This window comes from Urocampus carinirostris, chromosome 11 (genome assembly GCF_059441175.1).
Source record: "Urocampus carinirostris isolate Australia breed hairy pipefish chromosome 11, RoL_Ucar_1.0, whole genome shotgun sequence".
Taxonomy (NCBI): Eukaryota; Metazoa; Chordata; class Actinopteri; order Syngnathiformes; family Syngnathidae; genus Urocampus; species Urocampus carinirostris.
This window is the reverse complement of record NC_142359.1, coordinates 28,743,290-28,767,090: the sequence shown is the minus strand read 5'-3', so window position 1 is coordinate 28,767,090 and position 23,801 is coordinate 28,743,290. Positions and strand designations below refer to the sequence as shown.

Sequence of the window (23,801 nt, the reverse complement as noted above, 5' to 3'; positions counted from 1 at the left end):
TGTGTTCATATTCGGCCGGTATGAACCATACATGATTCAATTGTTTGTTTGTTTGTACATGATTCAAATTGAATCGTTTCTTCCGGCGCCGTCACGAATGGCAGCCACTCCAGCAGCTCCCGTGTTATTTTTCGATTGTTCTCGTTTTCGATTGTTCTCAGCTCAGGGATGCTGCTGGAAATGTGAATTTCCCTTCGGGGATGAATAAAGTATCTATCTATCTATCTATCTATCTAATAGTTAAGTTGTTGTTTTAGAAATGTATTTAAAACTTGTGGCCTTAGCGCTAATTAGTAAAAAAAAATAAAGTAGTTTATCTTAAAAAGGTTTGGGACACCTGGCTTAGAGCATTCGGAGACAGTCCTTTGTGTGTGTATATATATATATATATAAATAATACTTAAGAACCCGAGATGCTAGATTTTTATCAACTGAACTTTCCTGCATTTGAGCTCTTTAAATACTTTAGCCAGAAACATATGAAGCTGAAATTACTTTATATTTTATTTCGATAAACAATGTATTCATTTGAGCTGTTTTGAATACTTTTGTCAAAAATATTTTTGAACCTGAAATCAATTTATATTTCATTTTGATAAACATGCAAAATCTGTATTCTGTTGAGTGAACGTGTCTTTTTAATTATTTTTTTAATAGATATTCGCGTTATTATTCAAAATTGACTGCACTGCGGTTTTACCAAAATTCAATATTGCACATGCATAGTTACTTCAGCCCACGTAGCTCAAACGTTATATATTTACATAACAATTCTATTCACACGGAAGATAATTTATGGGCAAAAATGTATTTTACAAATCCCGCGTAACAACTAGTACTTCCCGTTCAAAAGGTGGCGGTAATTCACGAAAAAAGGGTTGCTGCGAACGCTTTTAAAACAAAAGAAGAAGTATTTATTCTGATTCAACAATCGACGCCATAATATAGACGTCAGTTTGCACATTTTCAAAGTTTAACTCGTAATTTTAATTTACGCTTAATGGGCGTTTAACTACGTCACTATTATACAGCGGATAAATGGGTGAGGAAATAAATAAGTTAAGAAATGTTTTTGGTGCCTGTTTCCATTGTGTTTGTGTGAAGTTTAGCACAGTGATGAATCGACTCGAGAGGTTGTTTGAAATGTGTTCAGTCCGTCATCTTTGACCGTTTATCTTTCTCTTCCAGATACTAGAAATCTGCCGTTTGTGAGTACACTTTTTTTCTTATTATATTTTCAGTGTGACAGAGAAGCATTCACCACCCCATACTTTGCTCTGCATTGTTTTGTTTCACTATTTCAAGTCAAGTTTATCTGTATAGCCCTTAATCACAAAGAGTCTCAAAGGGCCTCACGGACCACAGATTATTGCAAACCACAGACTATTATGACACCATCCCCTGATCTAAAACCTACATGAGGGCAAATGATACACAGGTATTGTCAACATACAATATAAGTTATTCATATGCTATAGAATAAGTGTGTTTTAAGCTTAGAATTAAACATTTCCACTGAGGTTGCAGATCGAATCTCAGGGAGAAGAGCGTTCCACAGCACCGGGGCCCGAATGGAGAACGCTCAGGAACCTGCAGATCTCAAGAGGCAAGAGCCTCTTGGGATCATGAGTAGACCAGCATTTTCAGACGAAGGCTTCGGACCGGAACATTGGGGGAAATTAAATCTGAAAGATACGAGGGTCAAGTCCATGCATGCTTTTGTATACTACCAACAGAACCTTAAAATCACATCTTAGGTTAACAGGGAGCCAATGCAGGTTAGCTAAAATCACTGTACCAAATATTACTAATTACCAACGCCTTTTTAAAGTGAATTACATAATCAGTGTTCTCGTTAGCCCGCGTCCCTGCATCCTGGACGCATCATTTTTGCTGGTGACGCACAGTGTCAAATCAACGTGCGTCATTGGGACGCAACTTTTTTGGCACAAAATCGTCATTATTACCCGATTATTGTTTTAAAGAAAGATTTACCGCACTCCAAACTTTTCGTCAGGCAGATCCGCCATTGTTGTTTTGGTCTCGCGGTTCGAGTTTCCGTCTGCACGCCGATCTCCTTGCTTTGAGATCACGTCATTGTTGTGGTGCTTGTCTTTGAGTGAAGGTTAAGTATGCATACCTTTCTACCTGTATGTTTTTGCCGTACAAAGTACGTTTATTATGCATTTTATGCACTACGTACAAGAAAATCTGTCCGGAAAAACGCAAATTTGTCAATATGGGTACCATCCGGTATACACAGACTATCATGAAACGGCAAATCAATCAAGTCAAACGAGTTCGAGTTGTGTAGTGAAAGTTCATCTTTTTAGGCTCAACTCATTAAACAGAGTGCATCAAACGGCTCACTTGCTTTGATGCATTATTTTACGAATTATGATGTTGTATAAAGAAGTTAAGAAAAAAGGAGAAAATGGAAAAAAAGACAGGTTTGTGGTTATCCCGTTAATCAGTATATTACCAACAATAATTTAATGCAGGAAATGAATTAATAATTTGAACAAAAAACTGTAGTATTATACTTATTTTTTTTCCTTCTACAGTGAACGTCCAAGCTACTTAATTTTTGACCTTTTTTTATAATAAACCTCATGTCAAGCAACTCAGTGTCTCACAACAAAATGTTCATTAACAATATATAATATATAAGGAAACACATGTACAATACAACATGTTAAAGTACTTAAAGAAACACGTTTTAAAAAAATATGGTGTAAGATTTTTTTTGTATTTTGTAAGGGAAAAATGACAGTTTTTAAGGGCATGGAGCCGTTGAGTTTGACAGGTATGAGTATGCCTCCGAAAAAACAGTATTAGGGGACAATCAACACAAAATTAGTAATTTCTTCAATGTCAGTATTAAGTCGAAACATTATGCAGAAAGTGATAACAACGGCAATAATTCCGTCACGAAAAAACGGCGGGGAAATTCTTTGGAAGATCGCGGAGGTAAGGAAAACACGTGTGTTGAAGCGAACGATTCGACGAAAGAAAATAAACAAAAAAATACTAGCAAGAGAAGGACTTTTCTGCCAAAATGGACTAAATTATATTCCTGGTGACGCTATGAGGAGGATGATAATGGATTGGACCTTGAGAAGGCATTAAAACTGAGGCGGGACAACAAACCACGAAGAATATAGAAACTGAAAAATCTGAAGTGATAACTGCTTTGTATTACCAATTAACTGTGATGATTAAAAGTGCATGAATATTTAGACTAATATTTCAGCAATATTATTTTGAATAATGTACAATATTTTTGTAAACTGAAAATCTGAAGTGATAACTGCTTTGTATTACCAATTAACTGTGATGATTAAAACTGAATGAATATATAGATTTATATTATATATTTGTCCCCGATTTATAATTTCAACCCTGATAACACAAAATTTACGGGACCCTAGATCTCTGTTGGGACCCATAGATTTTTGAGCATGCGAGTCCCCGGGACCCATCACTTTTCAGAGGTAAAATGAATACTGCATAATACACATTTTCTATGAATATTAAAAAATCGAAAGAGAAAAAAAAATCAAGCAATGCTTATTTTTCTATTGACCGTGTTGATTGTTCCATGGTTATTGGTGCATTAGTGTCTTACAGTTGGATTCTTGAAATAACATGTTTTTATGAGCGGTTTCTTTTTAAAGGAACATTGTGTATTATTAAGTCCTAGTTATAAAAAAAACTTGTGAAAGGCTAGGTAATTAAATTAATAGAAAAAATGGTGCGATCTGGTGACTTTAAGTGTGCGTTGTGTTTGGTTGCATTCGTTTTCCGTTATATTACACAATACAGACCTCTAGTGGTCAAATATTAGAGCGTCCCTTTAAGTGACATTGTCAAAGACCCACTCTCACGTAAAAATGGCGATATTTATTAAACAATTATTTATCTACTTCAAATTTGATAATTATCTTTTGCCTTTGTGAAAAAGGACATTCAATGTTCGACAGGTCTCTCCAATGCAATTGGACTGGATTTTGTTTCTGACTACCTTGCTGATGGACAAACTAATTGACTTAAAGATAGGGTGCGTTGTTTGAGGTGTCCCTAGAAAATTGAATATTTTCTCTATTTTTTGTTCATGTCTAACCGAATTCAAGCAGCTCTTATTCTGCTTTATCTTTCAGCATAACTGTTCATGGCAAAGGAATTGGGGAGTGGGTGGCTTGTTATAGAGTGATGTCATGCTCGTTCCTGCTGTCTTTTTTGTCATTTATATTTGTTAGTGTAGCGTGGAAATAGTGAAAACAAGGCCTACATCACTGACACGCACACTTTGAAACAAGGCTTCATCTTCCACTCCCACTTTTCCTCGACACAAGCTTCAAAGCTGTGAGTTTTTTGCCTGTCATTAATAGTGCTTATAAGAATTTCCTTGCGGTGAGGCCTATCCTACCGTCAAGTAGCCTACACCAGTGGCTAGAGAAGGATATAGTTCGGGAAATTAAGCTACAGATGCATGGATGATGCGACTTCCATCACATGCAGGTCTCAGTTAGAGACGTTAAATGGCCGTTAAATGGACATTGTGTATTATTTGACCATTAGATGTTGCTGTATTTATTTGGGAAACCAAAAACGAATCCTAAAAGCATAAGGGGAATACAATCTACGGAGATGAGAGTGACCAAACCGTACAATTTTTCTTGTGTAAAGAACTACTGCTGCGACAAGCAACGCTCTTCCCTGTATCATTGGCCCTTGTTCGTACCAGACTACACATCAAATTTGAAGTAGACAAATAATTGTAGAATAGATATCGCCATTTTTACGTGAAAGTGGGTCTAGTGGTCTAAATTTACACATTTGGCTTTAAAGATCTGCTCCCTTTTTGTAATCTTTTGAGTAAATGTGTCTGTTCTTTTCTCCTATACCCAGGTAACCAATGGATTTAGGGGTAAGCTCACAGCTTTGCTTTGAAATGTAATCTTCAAGTTTTTCATACGTCAGCCCTGTGAAAATAAAGATTTCACAGGACAAATATTGTTAGCTGTTGTTTAGGAATTATGGTTATGAGTGCAAAAATAAAAATGTTGGTTTTATTCTGAACACAAAATCACACACATTGTTGCGTTTGATTATATAATAAAACGTTCATGATATCATGATTCTTGAGTGACAGTTTAGCAATCTATAGATCGATCATCGTGGACAATACTGAACTCCTTTTTTGTTTTTGTTTTGTCGTAGATGAACTAATGGTCATAAAAGACATATTTAATTACGAAAATGAAGACGACACCAGTGACGTGGAAGACTTCAATTCAATGGCTGATTATTTAAATTTTAACTTTTACCATATAGAAATGCTGCAAGATATTGAAGACCGTGTACGTATAAACATTTTGTATAATTTTTTTTTTTTAATTTGTCTTTCGTTAATCCGCCCCTTTTTCAATAGGATGATGAAAAAAAAGACCCTTGGTTAAAACAGCAGGCCAAGATTAAAGAAAAAAATGAAAAGAAGCGCATTAAGAAACGGGTACACTTTTGTCGGCATAAACCATTCTGTATCAATAGATTTGACTTGTATGTGCTTTTCTATACCATTTTTCTGTAAAAGTGTATGTTTACAATCTTACTATGTTGTTCAAAGAAACAAAAGGAAAGAAAGCGGCAGGAGAAATTGGAACAACTAAAAGCGGTTAATGTAAGTCCCTTTCATTTAAAAATATGTGATTCATTATTTCAAGCAATAAAACAAAACACATTTTGTGTTGTTTTTTTCTCTGGTAAAGGCTATGTCTGATGCTGATGGAAAGTTTGCAGTTTGTGTCAAATCTCAAGACAACACAAACATGGAAGATGGAAAGGGGGGTGCAAGTAGCACACAAGTCGCAGCGGTAGTGCAAGAGACAGATGGAGCGGAAGCCAGAACAGAATCGGGACTGGCTGCTGGCTCCGACGACGGAAGCAATTTGGCAAGTGTCAATAACAATGAATCCTTCAACGTAGAGGTATTCATTTTAATAATTTTTCTCATAACTTTTAACTTTTCTCCAAAATGTGCAGCCTGCCTTATGGTGCGGTGTGCCCAGTGTTTGTGTGTGAGTTTCTCTTGTTTTAAGGCGGACGTAGTGGAGGACATTATGAGAAGTTGAAAGGGATATGTGTGGTTGATTGTATATGAAAAAAGGGGTATGTGTGTGCAGAACACATGTCACCATCGCTTTTGAACTGTGACTATGTGCTCCTATTTCAAGTCCCACACACTAATGATGTCCTCCGTGTTGCCACTTATGATCGGGATTTTTGCAGCTGGTGCCTCACCAGAAAGCGCTAGTGTTGCAATCGTGAAAGTAGCGTACTTCTTTCACATTTGCGTATTGTCTTCTTCTAGCATGTATTACTTCTCATGTACATATTTGCAGAAAACATCTTAGGAATGGCATTTTGTCCGAGCGGTGCTTCACAGCCAATGTGAAAAAAGTGTTGCTCAAATCAACACTGAGCTTCGTTATCATTCTGGGCATATTGCAGATGCTTGAGCTAACATGGCCATTAGCACAATTGTTCGGGCTTTCACAAAAGAGGGTTTCAGTTGAGAATCGTTGCACAGCACAAGAAAGTGACTTTGAAAGTGAACCTGTTTGATAGACATTTGGCGCTGCTGTTCGATTTCGAAACGGAGGCTGAGGACTTTATTGGGTTTGACTGATGACAATTACAAGCAATAAAAAAGTTTTGTTCCCGCTCTAGTTTTGTGTTTGAGCCATGTTTTTTTACCCCCAAAAAGTTAATACTTTGTCATCACCTAAACAAATGTCATCCAACTGCACTTTTGTATTTGTTCTATTTTCAAACGCGTGTGCGTGTGTCTTTGTTATATGTCGGACATAGTAGATTACACCATAAAAATCTTGGAGGGCGACGTGTGGGTGGGCAGATTCTGCGAAAAGTGGTGCACCCTCTGGTTGTAAAAATACGGCACGATTTAAAACTAATGTTACAATGTATGGCAAACATGTTTTTAGTTTTTTTCTTTTTTTTTACATTTCTCTCATAGGAACTGGATTTGGAAAGTTGTTTTGTGAGTCAAGCCAATGAAAAAGTACGTCATAAGTTGGTGGCAAAACAGAAGTCAGAAAATAAGAAAAAGACACTGCCTCGCAAGGAGCAAATTACCAAAGATTCCTATAACGATGTGAGGAAAAACGTTTGTTACTCTTGCTAATTCAGGACTGTCTTGGAAAATGAGAATTTTGGGACAAAGTTCTTGGTTTTCTGTAATGCAATTAAAGGAACAAAAATGTCTTGCACTCACCTGAGTTGGGAGGTGTTTTTATTTTTTTTAATGTTTTGATATTGTTGAATATGGCGAAAACCTAAATATCCCATCTCATAGTATTAGAATCTCATCAAAAAGTATACCAGTAGGTTTTCAGCCATTATCAGCTCTGTATTAAAATAATAAAAGGCTTGCAATATTCCAGTGGGTTTGTAATGAATCCAGGATTTATAAGCTGTTGTTTTTAATTGTGTTACAGTAAATAAAGAATTTTATAACAAAATTCTTATTTCCAAGACGGTCCTAGTTATTATAATTTTATATTGACCTTTTAAAAATTGTCACATTTTATAATTTCCATAGATCATATAAAATCTGCAATTTGTTTTTCACATTTTTTAACAATCATCAAGAGCAAAACAAACAAATCTAAATATAACATTTTTGAGTTTTTCCAGCAGTCTTCTGCTGGGGCAGCTACCTTTGCAGATAATGTTGAAAAAAGCAACATACTTGCAGGTGAGCATCCTCATTTTCCAAAATTTTTGCACTTAATTTTTGTTGAGGCAAAACCTTTTTTTGTACTTTCATTTAGCTCAGGGAAATAAGTGTGCTAGCGATGGGCATTATGGATTGGCAGTCAAGTGTTTTACTGAAGCCATCCAGTACAATCCCACTGAATTCAAGTTAGTGCTGCCAATGTGCTGCTGCTTATGTATTTTTGAAGGCTAAACAAAACAACACATGAACACAACACGATTCCTTTCATTTTAGGTTGTTTGGAAACCGCGCATTCTGTTTGGAGAAGATGCAGGAATACGAGAAGGCCTTGGTAGATGCAGAGTTGTCCCTCAGCATGTCGCCTGGCTGGATTAAAGGCCTTTTCCGCAAGGGAAGGGCTTTAGGCGGTCTAAAGGTCTGTGTCCGCTTTTTATCCATGCACCTCATATTTGAGTCGTTGCGTTCATCTAGGGACTGCTCTATCTTGTAATTGTGCCAAATGTTTTCATTTACAAGACTCTCTTAGAAAATTTGATTGTGATAAAGATTTTCTGTTATGGAATTGAAAATAGTCACAAATCAACTGAAATATTGCTAGTCTTTCACTGTTCTAATATATGTTGATAATGGCAAAACATGGATATCCCATCCCTCAACCATAAAGTACATTAGTAGGCCAAAGCCACAATCGGCAATATTAAAATAATAAATGGCTTTTAAAAATATAAGGAATTGAACTTATTAGACATTTGTTTGGAGAACGTGATAAAAGCAAGAAAAAGAGTGGTGCTTTACTGAGTGGTGGTACTTGCCGAAAGTAAGTTTGTTTTAAATAAAAAAAAGTAACTATGTATATTTAGTTGAGTACATTTATTAGGGTATGTTCTGTGCAATACCCTTCAGGCAACTTTATAATCTTTCGTCCATGATTCTTGTGTTTATTTTACTCACTATAAATTATGTTTTCTACCGCTGTTACTCTGATTGTTTGTCATAACTTACATTCGTTTAGAAAAATTCAAAACTCCACAAGAAACAACTGCCGAGTATTCAATCCCGTTTTGTCTTTGTATCTTTAATATGTTCATCTCATCTCATCTCATTAGCTGTACCGCTTATCCTCATTAGGGTCGCGGGGGGGCTGGAGCCCATCCCAGCAATCATCGGGCAGTGGGCAGGGGACACCCTGAACTGATCCAATCGCAGGGCACACAGGGACAGACAACTCATTCGCTCATTCACACCTAGGGACAATTTGGACCGGCCAATTCACCTGAAATGCATGTTTTTGGAACGTGGGAGGAAGCCGGAGTGCCCGGAGGAAACCCACGCAAGCACGGGGAGAACATACAAACTCCGCACAGGAAGTCTGGAGCTGGATTTGAACCCACGACAGGTTCCCATGACATGAATTGTGCCGCACAAGCGCTAACCACTGCCCCGCCGTGCTGCCCTTCTTTAATATGTTAACCTTTGATTTTAAACGTGTACATATAGAGTACAGTACTTTCACTTCTATCGATCCATCATCTGCACCACTTATATTCAGTAGGGTCGGACCCCATCCCAGCTATCTTCAGGCAGTGAGCAGGGCACACGGTGAACTGGTTTCCACCCAGTCACGAACTTTCACTTCTATTTACATTAAACATTGATAAAAACCTTCTTAGGTACAGGTGCAAAAGTACACCATTTACCTTCACCGAAGTGACATTGAATATTATTAGTGCCTCCGAGTGGTAACTGAAAACTTCATCCATGAAATAAAAAAAAATCAAAAATATTGATTTAAATAATAAGCAACAATACACAAACTTTCATATAATCCCATCTTTTCTAAAATGCTCATGGATGGATGGACCTTACCTCAATCGTCAGATATACCTACCAGAAACTTTTCAAGCCGTTTAAAATGAAAAATGTCAGTCCAGAATTATAGTAGAGCAGGAATCTAAATTGATCTTGCAGTCATGAGGACTGAGCAGCACAAAAACTGCCACTGACTTGACAACCCTGAAGCAGAAGAATGGCAATGTCTAGGTAGCAAGGTATATGTTTATACGGTCTTCTTTATCTCAGATTTTGTTCCAAATCAGGCTTCAATTGCCTAATCACCTGTCCTCCCGAGTCCTCACAAAAAAAAATCGCATTCGCTTCTTGCATGTTCCTGCAAATCTAGTTAATTGGTCGGGTTCTGGCATGATCAGGCTTTAATACCTGCAAGCAGGGGTCAGGTCGGGCTTGAGTTTTTAGGCCCAATCTTACTTCCAAGTCTCATAGGATCTCCTTGTCTCCCCACCAGCGATTCGATGAGGCGGCACATGCCTTTGGTGAAGTTCTGAAGATGGACGGCTCTTGTGCTGAGGCGGCTCATGAATTGATGCAAATGAAGATAATGCAGCTCATGGTGAGCTGGCACTTTGACTTTGTAGCTTTTTTTTCTATTTAAAAGCTGTTCCCATTTGGGAGGTTTCAGGGGTATGGCTACTCGCGAGAACACTGTTCAAACGCCTTACTTATACACGGAACGGTGCCAAAAGCACATGACGCCCTGTCCAAATTGAAACCGCAAATCAGTGAGTGGAATGCTGTAGACTTGTTGGTGCCCTCATCAATGGCCGCCAGCCTTCTGAAATGACTCTTCTCTGTTATTTTAATTAGTGAAGGCTGCTCCAGATAGCCCAATGGAGACCATAAAGTTCCAGAATGTTCAAAGGGCGGCCAACATTCAAAGTCAAGAAGATCATCATCTGTGAGTCAACCATATTGAAATTAATTCACAACCATGTTAATACAATGCAATTATAAAGAACAAAAACGTGTGACAGTTTTAATTAATCACAATTCAATTGAAATACTGTCTTCTATTGTTTATTGATGATTACGTCTTACTTCCTACTAGTATACTGGACTGTCTCAGAAAATTAGAATATTGTGATAAAGTTCTTTATTTTCTGTAATGCAATTAAAAAAACAAAAATGTCATACATTCTGGATTCATTACACATCAACTGAACTATTTCAAGCCTTTTATTATTTTAATATTGCTGAATTTGGCTTACAGCTAAAGACAACTCAACAATCCTATCTCAAAATATTAGAATATCATGAAAAAGTATACAAGTAGGCTATTCAACTAATCACCTGAATCATCTAATTAACTCGAAACACCTTGCGAGGGTTTCCTGAGCCTTAAAAACACTCAGCTTGGTTCAGTAAACTAAATCACAAGTATGGGGAAGACTGCTGATCTGACTGCTGTCCAGAGGACCATCATTGATACCCTCCATCAGGAGGGTAAGACACAAAAAGAAATTTCTCAAAGAGCAGGCTGTTCACAGAGTGCAGTTTCAAAGCATATCCACAAAAAGTCTGTTGGAAGGGAAAAATGTGGCCGGAAATGCTGCACAACCAAGAGAGATGACCGCAGCCTTTACAAAATTGTGAAGAAGAGCCGCTTCCAGAATTTGAGGGAGCTTCAAAGACAGTGGGCTGAAGCTGGAGTCCAGGTATCAAAAGCCACAGTTCACAGACGTGTCCGGGAAATGGGCTACAATAGCCGTATTCCCATGGTCAAGCCACTTCTGAACTCAAGACAACGGAAGAAGCGTCTGACTTGGGCTATGGAGAAGAAGCACTGGACAGTTGCAGAGTGGTCCAAAGTCCTCTTTTCAGACGAAAGCAAGTTTTGCATTTCATTTGGAAGTCAAGGCGCCAGAGTCTGGAGAAAGGCTGGAGAAGAGCAAAATCCAAGTTGCTTGAAATCCAATGTGAAGTTCCCACAGTCAGCAATGGTTTGGGGAGCCATGTCAGCTGCTGGTGTTGGTCCACTGTGTTTCATCAAGTCCAGAGTAAATGCAACTGTGTACCAAGAGATTTTAGAGCACTACATGCTTCCATCTGCTGAAAAGCTCTATGGAGATGAGGATTTCATTTTCCAGCATGATCTGGCACCTGCCCACAGTGCCAAAACCACCAGTAACTGGTGCACTGACCATGGCATCACTGTCCTTGATTGGCCTGCTAATTCCCCTGACCTGAACCCCATCGAGAATTTGTGGGGTATAGTTAAGAAGAAGATGAAAGACACCAGACCTACAAATGCAAATGAGCTGAAGGCCGCTATCGAAGCATCCTGGGCATAAATAACACCTCAGCAATGCCACAGGCTGATTGCCTCCATGCCACGCCGGATTGATGCAGTAATCCGTGCAAAAGGATTCCCACCCAAGTACTGAGCGCATCAATGGACATTTTCAAATGTTTGATTTAGTTTTGCTGTTATAAAATTATTTTTTTTACTTGGTCTGAGGAAGTATTCTAATATTTTGAAATGGGATTTTTGAGTTTTTTTCAGCTGTAAGCCAAAATCAGCAATATTCAAATAATAAAAGACTTGAAATAGTTCAGTTGATGTGTAATGAATCCAGAATGTATGACATTTTTGTTTTTTTAATTGCATTACAGAAAATAAAGAACTTTATCACAATATTCTAATTTTCTGAGACAGTCCAGTAGCTTTTCATAATACTCTAATATTTGGAGATGCAATATTTCAGTTTTTGCCATAATCGTCAATATTAAAATAATATTAGACCTGCAAAAAATGTTTATATATATATATATATATATATATATATAATTATTATTAACACCGTGTTAATATACATATATATATATATATATATATATATATATATATATGTATATTAACACCGTATTTTCTTTTTGGTCGACTATATTTGGAACTTGAATTGCATAGTACGACAAATATGTTTTTGAAATGTAAATATTGCAATGAAAAAGTAATTACTTTTGACAATTTTCAGGGAAAAATCACAATTCTAAAAATCTTTTCCTGAAATACTGGACTGTTCCAGAACATACAAATATAATTAAGTTCTTTGTTTTTTAAATTGCAATTGAAAAAACAAAAATGTCATACCTTCTGGATTCATTTTAAATCAATTGAAAAATTAAATTTATTTTATTGTTTGAATGTTGCTGAACATGGGCAAAACTAATATTATTTATATATGTATGTGTGTATATATATATATATATATATATATATATATATATAGGCAGTAAGCCATAACCAGTAATATTACGACAATTAAAATGCTGGCAATATTTACATTTACCATGATTTGTGCTGTGGAATGCTCTTCCCCCTGAGATTCGATCTGCAACCTCAGTGGAAATGTTTAAATCTAATTTGAAAACACACTTCTATTCTATAGCATATGAATAACCTATACTTTATGTTGACAATATCTGTGTATCATTTGCCCTCATGTAGGTTTTAGATCAGGGGATGGTGTCATAATAGTCTGTGGTTTGCAATAATCTGTGGTCTGTGCAGCCCTTTGAGACTCTTTGTGATTAAGGGCTATGAGAATAAACATGACTTGACTATTTAATCTAGAACCGGGGTTGTCAGCCTTTTGAGAGCTGCTTATTTGTTACGGCCAGTGCGAAGCGTTACTAGTTTGCATTTCTATGATAACATTTTATTACTATGTTGTTACTATAGTATTACCAGGTTTTAGTAATTATTAAGTTAAAATGGGCTCAATAAACACCACTAAACATCCTATCAGTTGTAAATCATATTTCCTAGAAAAAATGACTTGTCAAGTCATGTTTATTTATATAGCCCTTAATCACAAAGTCTGAAAGGGCTGCACAGATCAAAGACTATTGCAAACTACAGACTATTATGTCACCATCCCCTTATATTGTCAACATAAAATATAGGCTATTCATATGCTATAGAATAGAAGTGTGTTATAAGCTTATATTTAAACATTTTCACTGAGGTTGCAGATCGAATCTCTGGGACCAAAGCATTCCACATTTTCACAACCAGTCCGGGGGCTACTTGGTGCCCGCAGGCAACCCCTGGTTTAGAATGGGTAACACTTTTTTTTGGGATTACAGAAAATGAATAACTCTGTCTCAGAAAATTTGAATATTTTAAGTTATTTCGACTTTATTTGAAGTATTGACATTTTTTGGGGTAATTTTAGTTCATGCTTTTGTGCTCTCACTTTTTTGTCAAGTCATCGCTTTTTGGAATCCAAATATTTTATATATTTTGAGTTGCACGCAAAATTTTCTTTTATGTCTTCATTATTATAATATAGCGTCATTATTGTTATTTTTGTTTAACTCCCGTATTTACACCAGAAGTACATTGTTCGACAATTAAGTAATCTATGATCTTAAGACTTTCTTTTTATTGAATTACTACCTCTCAGCACAAGACTTCATTTTTCTTGTCTGACTTGACTGTTAAAGTTTTGTTAGTATGAGTGTGCTTCCATCTTCCACCCAGGGAACTTTTTCCAATATGGGTGGGAAACATAAGTTCAGGAGTGACGGAACATTTCCTATTCAATATGTTCAGCAAGTAAGTTGGCACGGTTCTTTCCCGGCGACATTGAGTGAGCTGATCCACAAGTTTCAAATGGCAATCCTTTTGGCAGGGCGGGTCCGCTCCACGGCGTTAAGATTCTGCACAAACGACGGTGCGCCTTTGTTAACTTTCATCACCAGGAATGCTGCGACAAAGCCATAAAAATGTTTCATGTAAATCAAAAATGTCCGCCGGTGTCGCCAGCTTTTTTCATCCCCTCAATTGCCCCTCTTTGGTGTCTCTTCAGAACTTTGAGTTGATGGGCGACTGGATCGTTGTACGGTACCCCGACAGGATTCCTACTTGGGGTGGTTTCTCCAAGGCGGCCCTCAAAGCGCAAGACTTTTGCGCTGACAAAGCACAGTAAGTCTTTTTCTATTCTTAACATTAGTGGGAGTAACGGTGTCTTTCATTATGATAAACGCAGGGTATATTTTAAAACAAAGCATTAATAGATCACTCTACAGTCTAAAAAGATTTGGGTCAAAATTATCCCAACTTCAGGTAGAAAATGGACCATTCCAATACTTAACCGATTTGAACCAACATTCTGTTGTTTTCCAAAACCAACCACACAAAAATGGTCATAGTGTCTTGAATCCTTCTTTTGTTCTTTTTTTTTTCATGCACAACCAAATGGACTTGTGTCTTTTGTATACAGTATATAATGCAGTGGTTAGCACATTCGCCTAAAATACGAAATAGTGCCCCTACAACCCTAGTGGTTAAGGGGCCAACCAACCAACCACAAAGAACAGTGGGTATTTTGTTTTAAACAACCTTCCAAAATATTGTTGTGTGCTATTTAGAACCACCCTCAATCTATTCACTGTAATCTTTCATCCTTCTTGCCGTCCTCCAAAAAGTGAACTGCACTCAACCGGCAGGGATCCATTATCACCGATCACAAAGTGCTGCTAGTGGGGACCGTCAGAGCACACGATTTTTGGGCCTGACGGCGCTTTTTTTGCCGATACTGTATTTACACCTAAAATGAACTGCACTCTGGCAGCTGCAATTAATTATCCCCAATCCCATATTGCTGCGAAGAGGGACTGACAAAGCACACTTTTGTCAGGCCCTGTGGCTCCTTTTTGCTGTTTCGTCCACCAAAAATTTAACTCTACACACGCGGCCATGATCCATTGTCTCTAATTGCATATGGGTGCGCGCAATTTTGTCGGACCTGGTGATTTTGATTGCAGATACCTGCAATCAAATGATCCTAATGCCCTATTTCTGCAATTTGAGACTGGCAGAAGGCACCTCTCCGGAGATAAGACGTTCTGGCTGTGATCCATTATCCCAACTGACGGAGCGTTTTCGTTTTTTTTTTTTTTTTTAAAGCTTGCCATAGCGGCCCACCTTAAATAAAATGCACTGTTTTGGCCTCGATCCATTCAACTATTGCTGACCGATAGAACAACTACCACGGGGTTTCTGCTCATCGTTACCCTTAAAAAACAAGGATTACAGTACCCCTTTCATTTACACTTAATTATGATGTAATCGATGACACTACAAATCATTTTTGAGTCATTATACTGTAGTTATAAAGGGATGTTTGACGTAATGATACTGATTGTGTTTTACCAGGTAGGGCTCAAATGCGACCAAAGACCTGGCCTCCAGCAGACGATAAAAGAAAGGAAAGATTCACATTTTATGAATAAACATTTTTTATTAGAAAACTGACACCAAAAACGTTTTCCAATGACCTAAAAAGATAAAATTTCATGTTAATTTGTTGCTTCAATAAATCATGCATGATGGGATTATTTTCTCTCCTTTGTATTCATTTTTATGTGTTTTTTTCTGTGTTTGTATGTTCTTTGTAACCATGACTATACAAAATCCTACATTTCTTTAAATACTAAAGTGTTGCTTTTATATTGCTGAAGTCATGTATCCTAATTGTTATTGTGGCTTTTAATCTAGTTATAAAGTCCTATCTGTCGGCACTGTTATTTTGGGTACGCCTCTAAGTGTTTTTTCCAGCCGACGCATGTAGCGATCGAGTGAGCAAGTAAGTGTTGGCCCTTTTAATCTTGCAGGGTCGTCTGAGAGGGGTGTTAATGCCAGCAAAATGGCTGCTGATGATAAGTGAGTCACGGGAGAGGAAGTTCAAACATGCTATATTTGGAATAGAGTGTATTTATAACCCTCCTCCATTGTGAAATGTGCCACGCCCGAAAGCAAATTTGGATCCATTTTTTTACTGTATGTTTATCAATAATTCTGAGAAAAAAACTGCATGATGAGTTTTCGACGCCACGGCATTAGTTCCTGAAAGTGAACAGTGGGCAAAAAAAAAAAATGGTTTTGGTCTGCAGTCTAGGTTTTGAACAGTTTTTCTAGAACTTTCTGAAAAAAAATTGTTTGGGGTGCTCAATAAATAGAAGTGTTTTTGACTTCATGGTTATTAATCCGGGGCAGCACTGCGGTGCAGTGGTTAGTGCGTTCGCGGCACAGTTCTAAGGTCATGAGATCGCACCTCCTGTGTGGAGTTTGCATGTTCTCCCCTTGTGTGGGTTTCCTCAGGGCACTCTGGTTTCCTCCCACATTCCGAAAACATGCATGTCAGGTTAATTGGTTGGTCCAAATTGTCCCCAGGTGTGAATGAGCGAGCGAATTGTTTGTCCCTGTGTGCCCTGCGACTAGCTGGCAACCATTTCAGGGTGTCCCCTGCCCACTGCCCGAGGAGGGCTGGGATGGGCTCCACCACCCCCGCGACCCTACTGAGGATAAGCGGTGCAGATAATGAATGGATGGATGTTTCCTTTATTAATTTTACCACTCAACAAACTTAAAACTAGTCCTGTAGCGTTTCTTCCCTCTAACATCCTTGTTAATTTTATGTGTTATTATTATTTCAAAAATCAAAGAAAATACTTATAAGAATGCAATTGATTTCTCGGTACAACAGCATCGGTTCCCTTAAGGTGAATTTGGGTTGAATACAGCACTTTTAGACAATGTGTGTTATTGGTCCGCTAGATATTGCTGTTTTGTGTAGTGCAACTGAAACAAGTGCTACAAAGCACATGGAAGAATACAAACTACTAACAAGCCGTATCCTTGCTATTCAATTTTTTTTTTGTTTGCCCAGCCTTTCACAAGGTTTTTGACTTTTTTTGTGGGGGCAACCTCACCGGAAGACGTTCGACAATCATGTCAGCTTCCTCGAGTTCATGTTATGTAAGTTAAATGCGAACATCTTGACCCATGAGTAGTTTAAAAAAAGTCTGTTTATGTAACAGGTTAAGTATTTTTTGCTTATTATTCAAATAAATACTGTTTTTGTATTTATTTATTTTTAGTGAAAGTTTATATTAACCACCAGGAGGAGGTTAATCATACAAGCTTTAACAAGACAAATGTGGGGGGAAAATTCCATTGCTAACAAATGGTTCGATATTGACATGTAAATACATTCTTATCCGAGACTTAAATATTTTGGAACTCAAAACAAAGAAATTTGCGTTATCGGCTAGCGTTAGCACGCCATTGAGCGACTGACAGACTGTTTACTAATACCTGGAGATATCCAAACATTAAATAGCGCATTGATGGGAACATATTTGTATTTTGTTTTTTACCACCTTATACTAGTAAAAAAAACGTGATTTGAATAATCAGCAAAAATACATGGATTAACATATACGCGTGCATTAAAAAAAAACTTGGAGGGAGATGATATGATTGTCATCTTCCTGCTACACGTACCCAAAAAACCTCATAGGCCAGGCAAATAAGGAGTAAAAAGGCGAGTTTGCGTCATTTAGTTTCGATTTTTCATTTGTTCCTTCTACTTTTAAGCACTAGTTTTGGGTTGCACTCCGCAATGCAATGACATCCAGTGGTCAAACATTGCACACTGTCCCTTTAAAAAGTAATATTTTCTGTCAGTGCTCTAAAATCAAGTCGTTTTGTTTGTTGCTGGGCTTGCAGTAATGGCGAAAGGCGAAAAACCCCTTTCATTTCAGATGAGCCTCTCCCTTACCTGACTGTCTGTAAAAACATTTTTTTTGTGCACGTGAAGTATTCACGATGAAGGAGAGACAAGACGAAATGCTTTTATGCTGATGAGAGGCAGTTTGGGAGGAGCGTCTTGGGTAAAAATGGAAATATAAGCCCTTCGATGTTGCTTCCTCCTCCTCCTGCTGTATCAAAGCTTGGTGCTGGAGTCAGGGGAGGGAGAGGGGTGCGTAGTGGGAAGGAGACGTCCCAGCTGTATTTGACAGCTCTCAGGTTTTGCTTGTGTGGTCGGATGCCGACAGGCTCACACACATGCTCAAAACTGAGAGGGGCTTGCTAAGGGAGGTAACATCCAGCTTCGACATGGTCCAGCTTGAATACCAGTCTACACTGAATACCTCTTGTTTTTTGTTTTGTTTTCCCCTTGGCCTATTCCAGGAGTTGACAATACAGTATATTAAAAGCTTTATTTAAGCCTTATAACAGTGGTCCCAAGACTATGACCTACCCCCACATTTGTTCTGGCCCCCTGAACAACCAAAAACCTCTAAGTGGTTTCAAATCTGGGTCAAGGCAGTGAGACCACTTAGGAGTTAGGGATCTAAAATTCATCAAGATCCCAATTGCAGGTTTGATCAATTTTTATTGACAATTTTAACAGCAAATAAACAATGTGAGGTTTGAACAATTAGGGATCTTGATTAATTCTGAAAATGTGCAAGGTTTTATCTCATTATCACACTCTTTTTTTATCACGGTACCAGAGACTAATGTTAATTTTGTTGTGCATTTCACTTGTTACAATGAAATGAAATGATCTGCATTTATATAGCGCTTTTCAAGTCAATGAAGACTTCCCAAAGCGCTTTACAATGTGCTTCACATTTACCCACTCACACACACTCGCACACCAATAGCGGCCGTGCATCCATGCAAGGCACCAACCTGCTTATTGGGGGGCATTAGGGGTTCAGTGTCTTACACAAGGACACTTCGACATGTAACACGGAGGAGCCAGGATTAGAACATGCGATCTCTTGATCCCAAGAGGAGCGTTCTACGTCCTGAGCTAATGCCGCCCAATGACAATAAATTTGTCACTAACGATGCTTAGAATAAAATTGAAAAATAGCCATGTGTATATATATATATGTAACCGCGTTGTACGTGTCCCACCAAAGATCCACATTCACGCTGGACTGGATGATGAGGTTTTTATTATTACAGTTCTGCAAATGGATGAGTCACAACATTAGCTTTTTCTGCTGGGTTTGATCTCTTTGATCTCTTTGTAGTACTCTGGTGAAACTGACAACAAAGCATATCAAAGAGCTTTCTTTTCACTTTACAGAAAATACATTTTAGAATATCACAATACATTTGTACATCTTTACATTTTAACAAGATACTTTTAACAAGAGATCGTATAGTGGATTTTTAACGTTTACAATGAATTCAACATGTTTTTCTTTAGTCTGAATTTTAACCAACATCATCCTTTTTTAATGTATATGAAAAAATAGGAATAAAAACAATAATGAGTATAAAAATGGGTACAATTTACCTGCAAATGGATGAGTCACAACATTAGCTTTTTCTGCTGGGTTTGATCTCTTTGATCTCTACAAGGGGAATTAATATTTAGTAAAACAGAAACAAAACGAAAATAAATCAAAACAGCTTGACAATATCAATCACATTACTATGCATGGTGAGAGATTTGTCAGCTGGGGTTATAATGTTTAAAATTAACTTATTTTGTGGAGCACCAAAAGATATGTCTTACCTTTGTAGTACTCTGGTGAAACTGACAACAAACCCCGCCTCCTGGTCACATGTTAGAAGCCAAAACCAAACCCCACCCCATACCAGCAGATGGCACTGTTGGACTCAGCATTGCAGTACATTTACCAAAAACTATACACATATTTTAGCAGGAATTTCAATAAAATAAAAGTTATTATTACACCCGTTACATATATATGTAACGGGTGTAATAATGACTTTTGTTTTATTGAAATTCCTGCTGAAATATGTGTATAGTTTTTGGTAAATGTCCTGCAATGCTGAGTCCAACAGTGCCATCTGCTGGAATGGGGTGGGGTTTGGTTTTGGCTTCTAACATGTGACCAGGAGGCGGGGTTTGTTGTTAGTCTTTTCAGAGAGAACTACAAAGGTAAGACCTATCTTTTGGTGCTCCACAAAAGAAGTTAATTTTAAACATTATAACCCCAGCTGACAAATCTCTCACCATGCATAGTAATGTGATTGATATTGTCAAGCTGTTTACGTTTATTTTCGTTTTGTTTCTGTTTTACTAAATATTAATTCCCCTTGTAGAGATCAAAGAGATCAGACCCAGCAGAAAAAGTTAATGTTGTGACTCATCCATTTGCAGGTAAATTGTACCCATTTTTATACTCATTATTGTTTTTATTCCTATTTTCTCATATACATTAAAAAAGGATGATGTTGGTTAAAATTCAGACTAAAGAAAAACATGTTGAATTCATTGTAAACGTTAAAAATCCACTATACGATCTCTTGTTAAAAGTATCTTGTTAAAATGTAAAGATGTAAAAATGTATTGTGATATTCTAAAATGTATTTTCTGTAAAGTGAAAAGAAAGCTCTTTGATATGCTTTGTTGTTAGTCTTATCAGAGAGAACTACAAAGAGATCAGACCCAGCAGAAAAAGCTAATGTTGTGACTCATCCATTTGCAGAAACTGTAATAATAAAAACCTCATCATCCAGTCCAGCGTGAATGTGGATCTTTGGTGGGACACGTACACCGCGGTTACATATATATATATATATATGTATAATGTATAATTGGTATGTGTGTACATTGCTCTTTTAAAATAATACCAATGCAATGTGATTTTTAGTATATATTTTCTTGTTACATGTCAAAAGTTACCAGCAGGTGCGGTAGATTTTCAGAAAACTGACAAGTCCCAGCATTCATAATAGGCACGCTCTGAAGGCTGAATATTTGGGCCAATAGTTCAAAGGGGTGTGTTCAAAAATAGCTGTGTGGCAACTAATCACAGAGTTCATTAATTTTGGAGAAGAAAAATGAAAACAGGTGTGGTTCAGGCTCAGAGACTGTTTCTTGCCTAGAGCCATAACCATCCTAAACAAGCACACTTAACTACTAAAGAATGAAAGAGTTTAACAATTGAAAGAGGTAATCTAAAAAATATATTATCATTAAGTGGTATTGTAATGTTCTACTCAATACATTGAATATATTGAATGAAAGGTCCACATTGCAGTCAACATCTCCATTAAATGTCTGCTCTCGAGTTCACATGCAGCTGCTCACGATCCTTCTTTTCAATCCTCTGATCGGTTCAGGGGCCCACACGTCAGCCCTGTAATACACCCCTCTAGGCCTCCCCAAAAAATAAAAAACAAGTCTTGATGTTTTATTCGTTGAACTCGCCCGGTCTTTCGGTTTGTTTTTGTCACCATTTTCTGCTTAATTGTAGGGGGTATGAGGCATTGCTTTCAGGTATAGATAAAACCTGTTATTCATACATAATAAAAGGGTTTTATAGCATCTGTAAAAAAGTACATTATACATAATAATTTATCCTTGAATAAATTAATATACTATACATATTTCTTAGAATATTAATCAGGATTTTAATTTCTATCTTACTGAGATTTCAGAACAACAACTCACGGTTTACTGATCTCTTAACCGCCTGGGTCATCTGGGTATTAATGATGACACAACTCTGGACAGCTTTCTCCACTGTTGATGGTTTTGGGTCGTGGCAAGGTTAGCACCAATTAATTCCTTAATGTTGTCGGCCCAGTACTTTTTCGGTCTTCCTCTCTTGCCCCCTTGGACTGTGCCCTGGAAAATGATTTTGGCTAGTTCTGATGACCTTGTGACGTGAACCTAACACTGCAGTTTTCATCTGCCTACAGTTGATAACAGTTCATTGTAGGGTCCAATGTGCCCTCTGATGGTGTTGTGCACTACTTCGTTTGTCACATGGGCTAAGTAGCTGATGCCTAGAAGTTCCTGGATACGCAGGTGCTTTTCTGTCCCCAGTACTTTGTTGTAGGAAGGTCCTGGGATGGTCCCAATTCCTGCTGATCCTTGTGCCATTGCTCCCACTAGCTTACAGTGCCGCAGGTGGGACTCAGCCAGGTCGACTGCCTCTTGAGCGCACCGCTTTGTGGCAGTCCTCACCTGTTTGCCAGCCGAGGAGACTATGCAATCACTCGTGTCCCTGTACAACAGCACCTCTCTTGCTCGGGTAACAATAATCTCTTCCTCCCGACTGCTGAAGGGGAGTCGTTTTGTTTTTCCACCCATACAGTGCGATACTGCTGAGGCTTCGTGGAAGGCCCAGCCACTTCCTTAAGAAGGTGCTAACCTTCCGCTTGAGGTGCTCTACGGTGGCCATAAGAGTTGAGGCAAGATGCCATGTTGGTAAACCCAGGCTCCAAACGTCCCTGGTAGCCCCGACTTGCCCACTTTGTTCAGACCGAGGACAATCGACTTTGGCCTGGACGGATCTATTGACACTAACAAAGATGTTATATAATGAAATTGTGAATATGTTTGATTTTCGAGAAGGTTTGTTCAAACCTCACTTTGTGTTTGCTGTTAAAAACGTAATATTGGAATATAATATTGTGAATGTGCTTAATTGCTGTTGAGATTGTCATGATTGTTTTCTGTTTTTAGTGTCAATAAATTTGTTCAAACCAAAAACTTGCTGTTAGCCAGGCAGCCAGCTCCTCTGATGTTGCATGGAGTGCTGTGATGTCCTTACTCTATGGGCTCTTGACTGGCTTTTCTCCCGCTGATGGAATCTGTGTGTCTCCTTGGGAGAAGTAGAACTCGTCTGAGACCTTCCTCTTCCTCGCCACCTGGAATTGGACAGCTTCAAGTTTATCCTGGGCGAGCTGATGAGATGCTCAAGACCTTGTAGGATCCATCTGCAGCCCAGGACTGATGTTGTAGTTACAGTCAAAACATCCATGATAGTTCTGATGAGGGGCTTGAACCACCAACCCTTACAAGGTAGTGCTTGATTAATACGAGAATGGTAAACAAGTGGCTGTCACAAACTGCTTCTTGGTACAGAAAATTGTTTAATTTTAACAATGTATTTGTATCCTTAATAAATTTCATTTTTTGTCAACACATTGAAATAAAAATTGTTTTTGTGTTTTTTTTAAAAATACATTTGGTTTTATTTATATTTGGGCTATGTTGGAATGCGGTTGAAATCATGTTTAGTATTGTAATACCAATCCTAGGTATCACCAAATTTTATAACTCATTCCAGCCATTTCTACTCTTTTTTTGGAGGTCTACAGAATCTTTAGTTCTGTAGCTATTTAGCCATATGACACATCAAAAGAAAACTTGAACCCCCCTCTGTCATTAGAAAAGAAAAGTATCTTTCTAGCTTTCATCATTGTTTAGTAAACAACAGTTGAACATTGTTACGTTTTTCAAAAAACACTCTCTTCCAAGAAAACATATGAGAAAAACTGCTTTTTGTAAAAGGATGAATTGAAAATTTTAGGTGACCCGAATGACGAGCTACCCCAGACCAAGAAACCAGCAAGGATTTGATGCACTTTATAGCACTGCATCAAGGT

At 37.8% G+C, this 23,801-nt stretch overlaps 1 protein-coding gene across 5 annotated transcripts; it reads left to right on the top strand.

The window, feature by feature from the left end:
* The first annotated feature begins 881 nt into the window (after positions 1–881).
* Positions 882–15,958, top strand: LOC148357006 (uncharacterized). Of its 5 annotated transcripts, none has more exons than XM_088347878.1 (18): positions 882–1,042; positions 1,189–1,208; positions 4,912–4,930; positions 5,224–5,363; positions 5,435–5,515; positions 5,630–5,683; positions 5,772–5,954; positions 7,040–7,177; positions 7,723–7,780; positions 7,857–7,947; positions 8,036–8,177; positions 10,065–10,169; positions 10,239–10,338; positions 10,424–10,514; positions 14,103–14,177; positions 14,254–14,356; positions 14,431–14,546; positions 15,780–15,958. In XM_088347878.1, exons 1-18 carry the CDS (start codon positions 1,039–1,041, stop codon positions 15,781–15,783), a joined length of 1,524 nt encoding a protein of 507 aa, XP_088204004.1. In that variant the 5' UTR covers positions 882–1,038; the 3' UTR covers positions 15,784–15,958. The 5 variants fall into 5 exon arrangements, with proteins under 5 accessions (XP_088204004.1, XP_088204002.1, XP_088204001.1 ...); XM_088347876.1 differs by having other exon boundaries at positions 7,720–7,780; XM_088347875.1 differs by having other exon boundaries at positions 883–1,042; positions 5,772–5,990.
* The last annotated feature ends 7,843 nt before the right edge of the window (positions 15,959–23,801 follow it).